Genomic DNA, 8,160 nt, shown 5'->3' with positions numbered 1-8,160 from the left:
TTGAGCCGCCGTGAGTGATAATCGTCCTCACCCCCTCTGTATAGGCTTTTTATTGTGTTGTGTGAAGTAAATTGTTTGCGAGCGTGTCAACGGTTATCAGACATTTAGTGTCAGCTGCAGTTGTTTAAGTATGCGTTGATCTATGATTTCACCAATTTGCCTTTCGACTTAAAAAAAAAAATTGTCTCGAGTCCATAACCATTAAACGTTAGCTCTTGGTGGTGTTTGTACAATGCTTAGACTGTAGAGCCTGTCGGATAAGACATTCATGAATAAAATTAGAAAATTTATTCTTCTTCGCCCTGCCGACTCCACAGTGTTGAAACCCGCTTGTTTAGAAAGCACAAGATAACTGCGACTTAAGCAAACGCAGTAAGGGAGTTTAGTTTTCATTGAAGTGAACAGAAGATTCTGATTTTTCCCCACAGATACATTTCACTTCTCCTTTGCCGTCCTTACTTCGAGAGTTTTTTTACGGTGTATCAGTCTCAGTTTCCTCTCTTCAGCTTACATTTCGGCGAATTCAGTTTACCTCTGAAAGTCGATTTCTTTAGAACCACTTACTAGTAGTATAAACACAAATTTTAAGTCAAATCTTTTCCTCATACTTTTCTCTTTTTTTTGATAGAATAGCGATGTACTCGCCTTAAAACAAGAAAGTAAAATCAGTCGGCTATCATGCAGATCTTACCGTAAGTAAAATTCCACCCCTACATGTTCCAAGTCTTGTGCCTCTTTAACCAATGTCCACGTTTCTTGTACTGAAGTAATCTGCTCTTTAACTAGGTAACCAGAATCGCCTTCTACTGCCATCGGTCCGTTCTCATCTGCTGTCTGATTATGGCTTTCAGCTATTCTATCACCGGGAATTTTTCACGGTTTTTTTCTTCCGACGCAGGACTTTTCCGCTTTACAGAAATAGTGGCATCTGCAGGTTTAGGTTTGATCCTGTGGCTTTACATCCAGTGCATCCCATCTTATGAGAGTTTGGACGACGTGCGAGCCAGAGAGCCATGCGAGTCATGCGAACCATGACTGCGAGTCATGCGAGCCATGAATGCGATTCATGTGAGCCAAGATGGCAAGTCAACATGCGAATCACACAGTTATTGAAAGCTAACCGTTTAAAAATGGGTGCTTAGACTTAATAAACGTTTATCAGCCAATTTGAAACGAGGTGCTTAAATGTGAAATTCGCATGGCTCGCTGGCTCGCAGATTGTCCAGCCCCATCTTATGACGCAATACCTTAAAAAGGCCGGCTGAAAACAATAATGACTATAAACAGAAAAGGTCAAACCGAAGTGCTTTTACCATTTCAAATTTCTTGAGTGGTATTGTCTCTACCACTGCAGGGTGTTTTGCCTTATCATGCAAATTAAAGATTCTCAAACTGGTTGAAAATGGGTTTCGAAATATCCTATTCAAGAACCATTCCCCGGCAGGACCAGAAGCTATGGTGCTCTATCCTCGCCAAAAATCAACTTTGCAAAGCAACATTCAACTTAGGCCTACTCTGGGACCTTAACTCGCCGCGAGATTGTGCAAGCTAATGCGAGTTAAGGCGAGTTAAGGCGAGATAAGGAAAAATTGAGCTCGCCTATCAGTTGCGAGTTTGTGCGAGTTAAGGGAAAATGATCTATTGCTGAGGTGATAAGGGTTAAAACATATAATGTGCTTTATTAACATACAGTCATATAAAGATGCCTTGCAATCTTTGTATGTCTTATGTATATATCCCTAACAGTCTCCATGTTGCCCAATTACAAAATAAAAAAATAAACAAAAAACTTCAGATGAGCTCCAAAGTTGACTGAAGCCAAATCTTATTTAAAGTAAGTAATTGAATTTTTTTCCCTAATTGGACAAGTTGAATATGGAGTCGTGGGCCTGGTTGTTCAAACGTTGGATATCGCTATTCAACGGATACATCACTATACAGCCGATAAGTATTGGGGAAACTAATTGCATTATCCACTGTATAGAGATTGATCCGTTGGATAGCACTATCCAGCCTTTGAATAACCGAGGCCTGTTCTTTTTTAATTATATAGCATTCAGTCACCAAACTATACCATTTGGTGGCTGTATGATACAAATACTAACAAAAATAGTCATCATCATAAATTATTTATTATAGCTGCATAAATATTTGGCAGAACAATAAATTAGTGAAAAAAAGAAACTAATGTAAGTAAAACAATTATGAATGGATGAGAAAATGTAATTGTAGTATAAACACAGGTAGGATATTTCATTTTGCTTATTTTTTTTTTTAATTTCAATAACACCATGTTTTAATTAGACAGGTGAACATAATAGGACATAATAGGAGATGGCATGAATTGTTATCACTAACTCCAGAATTTAAAAAAAGGTTTTTACAGTCTGTGTCAATGTTCTTCAAAGAACTAGTACAAATTCACGGGGAAGCTGACGAATTACAACTCAAATGAGGAAATGTTTATGACATGCACAATCAATTTTACTAATATGGAATGAAATTTGTTTCTCCTTGAAAGTTATAAGACTTATCTTTAAGTCTTCCACTTGGCCCATTGATTTCTCTCCACTTCACTGATGGTTTCCCTTGGAATCCAGCCCAATTGTTTGGTTTCACTGCTAGAAACAAAAAACACCAATTGCCTTTCCGTTCCCTCGGGATAAATCCATTTTAATCTCTTGCAAATGGAGATTGATTCCTTTACACAAAGACAGCAGTTCCCACAATTTTACTTTATGATAATTATGCTGCTGCTTTTCATTATCATAAACAGCTTGAATGCACTACATTTGCAAGACGTTATTGTAAATCATAAGCTACAGTAGCTTAAAAGAAAAATGATTAACATTGTGTTATTATGTTTAATATGTATTTCTTTGTCTTGCTTAGAAGTATAGGTAAATTTATTATTTCATGAAAACGTTTTCGTTGATTCACTGTTTCTACTTTTGGTTAATGTCACTAACTTTGTGGCCCAAAGTACTAGCAATCACTGTGGGTTTCTCTAGACCCTGTGCCCCCATCCCTCTGGAATTTCTGCCATGCTTAGCATTGTAGCCTTTTTGTTAGGTACATAGTTAGTGCATGTTCAGAATGTTTCTGGTAGTTCCATTGACTGTCTATTATTAGTACTAAGAAAAACTTCATAAAATCTTAGTGGTGAAATACCCTTACCACAGAGGCTATTTGGAAATTCCAGAAGGATGGGACTTACAAATTACTATTGTTTAAAATTTGTGAAATCCCTCCTTTTTGGTGTCTTCCCTTTGCGGATTAATTGTGAAATTACCCTGAGAGTGGGTTGAGGTATTGGGAGCGATCCATTCAAAATTTTTGGTCCAAAGCTCAATGGAACGGTTCAGTCCAACCGGAAAAGTTTCAAAACCGTCCGTTTGTGGTGGGCCACTTTTCCCAGGCGGACCGGTCTGAATCTTGGTTGAATGGATCACGCCCATTTAAATTGGTATCCACTTTGCAGTGGCGAGAGTGGGCGAGGTTGTGCGAGATAATGCGAGTTTAGGCAAGTTAAGGCAAGATGAGGAAATTTGAACATAATCTCAAGCTGCGAGTTAGGGCGAGTTAAGGTCCCAGAGTAGGCCTCAACTTTATCAAACAACTTTCAACTTCAGTTGATAACTTTCATTTTCAACGTATTCAACTTTATCATAAAACTTTCAACTTTACATGTCAACAATTGACTACAGAGCATACAACATTGATCTTCACAGCTTGAATTGTAAGAGTGACTACTCAGGAATGAGCGCAGCATTGAACATTTGAGTTCACAACTGAACATCAATCATGAGATTACAATTTATCAGTAGGGTTGACAATCCGAAATTTTCTTTTAACAACCCGGTCGTTCTTTGCAATATGTCGTTCAATTATATTGTATCCTTTGTTTGCGTTCGCCCAATATCGACCCTTTTACCCTGCAATCTTGATTGTTGAGTTCTCGAATTAATTCCAGAAGTTCAAGAAAGATAGGGACTGACCATGGCAACAAACCAAAACACGCTGAAGAAGTCAGAGGAACGAGTAAAACAATTTATTATAAGGCAAAAGCAAAAAAACGCCTCCAAAGAGCATGATACATGGCACAACGTGACAGGCTTTCCAAAATAAAATGATCCCTGGCCCGGGTCAATCAATCAATCAAACTTTATTTAAAGAGCATAACTTAAAACCAAAAGATCACTCGCTTCTACCCCCGATAAACATATCGGTCTAGTCTAGAATTAAATTGGCGCAAAAGCGTGAGGCCATAAGGTTACATTCACATTACTGTTGAGAAAATCAACATCAAGAGCTAATGCCTTGCTCGGACCAGCCTAGCCATTCTCAAGAACAATCTACAAAGCGTGTTGCCCTGGAAGATTTGAGATGTGGACATATCGAGGAAAATAACAGCTCATCGGCAACGATCTGTGCTGCTCTGAAGATCAGAGCCATACCCGGTTGGAAGACTTGCAAATACATCGTTTCATTTAAAGAGTGCTTCTATGCTATAAAGCCAAGGTATCTTAGAACTATCGGAGACGCTCTTCAATGCATGTTAATTTAAAATCTACCTCATTGACCACCATTTTGAGAATTTAGCTCCAAAGAAATATGAGCCACGCAAATTTTAGTCAGCGTAGATCACTTAATAATAATTATAATGTAGGCAAAATTATTCCGGAACACGATTACTGACGGTAAATCACAGACGCTCCTCTCCGATTTTTTTTTTTTTTTTTTTTTTGCGAAGAGTGGGCGGCTGTACTCAGGCCACCTTAAAGTGCCTATCACCCCTAGTCAGTCTGTTTTTTTCTGAGAAGTAGACATCGTAAACAAGCAATAACAAAGGGAAAAAACGAGATTGGAAGGAATCTGCGATTTTTAAAAGCACTCGAAATCAAGGTTTCCGAAGTTAAAACCGCGCACAAAGAAGACTGGCACTGGCGGGAGTCGTGACGTCAACCTGGTATCTCCACAACACACGAAAGACAGAGCTATATGCGATTTAATGTGAAACTTCACAATTTTGGCTGACAAAATGTCTGAAAGTCAATGTGAACTATTGTAACTATTGGCTTGGTCGTTTTGGGATGAACACAGGTTTATCATGGGCGACGCTGGAAGTCCTCCTTAGCGAAGTGTCTCTCAGTGAATACAGAGAACTGCTCTCAGTTGGCTCCCATTTTGCTCTCTTTTGCTGAGCAAATTCAACCCACTTCTCTCTACAACTTTTCGCCTTGGACGATTACGATCGAAGAAAGGTATAGTGTGAAGAACTCACCGACACGTGAAAAATACAAAAAAAATTTAATACATTGGTGTCCAAGTCCGGTGCATCTCTTACCACTCATCCTGAAAGTTGATCGTACAGTTCACTGACTTTAAAGCGCTCTTACATCGATTTCACTCGAGGCGAAAATTTGATCCACGTTTTCCGAAAATGCCAATTAATTTGTCGCTATATTGTTTTCGTTTGCGACTTACCTGACATAACATTACAACTGAGCGAATTTTCTAAATGGCCCGCATAACAGCCCTGATGAACAGCAAGAGACCGAAAGGTCTCTTGCTGTTCATCAGGTTGTAATGTTATATCTTCTTTTTTGACGCAGTGCATAGTCATTATACCTTCCCGCTTCGTGCTTTCATCCAAAGGCTAAGTTCAGCTCCCTTTAGCATCTTATACGTCTCAGCGCTCTGAACGTTCAACTCATGTGTACAGTGGCTTGTTGTGGGATTAAATTGGTGCTCTAGCCATTTCGGGTGCTTCGACCATCAGGGACCAGTGCTCTGCGAATTTGCAAACTGTGTTGCGAACTACCCGTCCGTAGTTTTCACTAAACTGATTAATTTTTTTGAGTTTGAATGCCGTTCCTCGGATCAACCGACTTGTGAACCACCCTGCATGTGTTTTTTTTTGTTTGTACCTGAATGACTCTTACTTTTTCCGCCCGTTGCTCGGGATAGGATGACACTTTGGACAGCCTAGACAGTGAGAACCGTGGTAATGGAACCTTTTTTTGCTTTCTGGTTGGTAATTTTGCAAAGCAGGGCTTTGAATCTGATCAATAGACCTTTTTACAGTTATGTGTTTGGCTACTTGGCCTTTACATGAAAGTGAGGCTGGAGTTGCCCTGGTTATGATACAGACCTCCCTGCTTTTCTTATGTTATTTTCATGCTATTTAGTTGGAATTATATAAGAAAAGCATTGAGGTTTCTTTCACAACAAGGTCAACTCTAGCTTCGCTTTCATTCATAGGCCAGGTAACTAAGCTCACAACTGTAAAATAGTCTATTATCACCCCTTTGAGATCCACCAGAATCTGATATAAAACTCAGAACTTTTTAAATAGGGCTAATATACAAAATTAGTTTCTTCTTTTTTTCAGTTCCACTTGTGGTAACCTGATTTCATTGAATACTATGATACGCTCCCGCTTCCGGAAAAATACACCTTATTCCAAAATGGCCGCTGATTTATGCGGATACAAATTGGCCCTTGTTGCCTCGTTCAAGATAAAATATTCTTTTGAATTTTAAGCTTAAGAACGAGGCATCAAGGGCTAATTTGAATAAAAACAAAAGAATATTTAAATGGCGGCCATTTTGGAATAAGGTGTATGACAACCAGGACATTTTGGTCACCTTTCAAATATTTGACTTGATTTGCGTTAATTGTTGATTTCAGTTTACAGTGTCCCCAATTAGTGCTCCAGAGCTAGAACGACTAAACACTTAAATAAAGTTCCTTTCCTTTTGCATCCTTTTCAATCGGTGTTACAATCAGCGCATAGTAGCATGACATTATAACAAAAAAACTATGTTTAGGAACTTCCACTTCGGCTTAAGTTGGAATCTGCTTTCCATATCCCCTTATAGGAGGTTTTGACGTGACGTTCTCGCCACCATGTTGGTGGACGAAAACAAAAGATCTCTCATTAGCTTCTTTTGTTCGTCCACCAGAAGTCATACATTTCTCTATTGCTATTGGTGCCTCCAGAGGACTCCAAAATGTTTGCGTAACGTTGTTTCCAGTTTCTCTTGGGACCATTGTAAATCCCAAGAGAAATAAAAACAATGCTTAGGCAAAATTTTGGAGGGGCAAACAAAGAGTGTTATGGTATTTTTGATACCGGCTAATAGGAAAGCCCAAAGGCATAGCTGTTAAAGGCGTGGGAAAAGTTTGCGCTTTTTTTTATTATAAGCCTGCTATTGTTTGCTTCTTATAACCCGAGTATTCATATACATACTTCTAACCCAACAAATATTTAACTGGTAAACAAGTTACGCAGACACGTATTTTGACAGGGTAAAAGGAATACAAAACAAGAACTATTTAAAAGTATTTACAGTCGGAGTCAAAAATCAGTCGACTTCATCGTTTTGATTAAATTTCACCCCGAGCGCCAGCAATCTTAAGGGGTGGAATTTCAATATGACAAAAGTGGACTGATTTTTACTCTGACTCACAATTCTTCTTGAGGCATCCAATTTCGCTCTCTTTTCATTTTCCACTGTACATTTACATGTGATGTCAACTAAGCGGCCTTAAAGGGAACCTCCACTCTTACTACAGAATAAGTTTAAACAGAAGGAAATTATGTTTACAAACAAATTTGTTCGAAATTTGTTCTTAAAAAGTGTTTATATTAGGAAAAGTAAATTTTAAAATCGCTAATTTTCACTTCCAGATTTCGCGGGCGCCGCCATCTTGAATAATTGTGACGTGTTACGGTTGCCATATTGTTCTGACATAAAGAAATTTTGTCTGATAACCGTAACACGTCACTTTATTCAAGACGGCGGCGCCCACAAAATTTGAAAACAAAAATAGGCGATTCTAAAACTTATTTATTTTGGATACAAACGCTTTCTTTGAAAATATTTTAGATTCACTTGACTGTAACAGTTATTTCCTGTGATTTAAAGTTATTTTTTTGTTGAAGTGGAGGTTCCCTTTAAGGCCATTCTATTTACTTTTGTTTCTTTGTTTCTATAGTTTTCATAAGTGATTTGGCGAATATTACTTTACTTTAACTACAGAAGAATTTGTGTCACATAATTAAACTCTACTAAGATTGTTTGTCTAGCAAAATAGTCCGCCTTACAAACACTGAGGAACGAAACATCTGTTTCAAGTTTCAAAAATTTGGTT

General features: G+C 38.3%; 1 protein-coding gene across 1 annotated transcript in view; it reads right to left on the bottom strand.

Annotated features, from left to right (window-relative positions):
- LOC137991978 (neuroglobin-like) overlaps positions 1-989 on the bottom strand; it is a 12,760-nt gene extending 11,771 nt beyond the window's left edge. The window contains exon 1 of the mRNA XM_068836998.1: positions 692-989. Within this exon, the coding sequence (XP_068693099.1) occupies positions 692-813 (122 nt within the window). The 5' untranslated portion in view covers positions 814-989. The remainder of the gene's footprint in view (positions 1-691) is intronic.
- Positions 990-8,160: the final 7,171 nt, after the last annotated feature.

Source organism: Montipora foliosa, chromosome 2 (genome assembly GCF_036669935.1).
Source record: "Montipora foliosa isolate CH-2021 chromosome 2, ASM3666993v2, whole genome shotgun sequence".
In the NCBI taxonomy this organism is placed as follows: domain Eukaryota; kingdom Metazoa; phylum Cnidaria; class Anthozoa; order Scleractinia; family Acroporidae; genus Montipora; species Montipora foliosa.
Note: the sequence above shows the minus strand (reverse complement) of the source record. Positions and strands in the feature narration are given on the sequence as shown.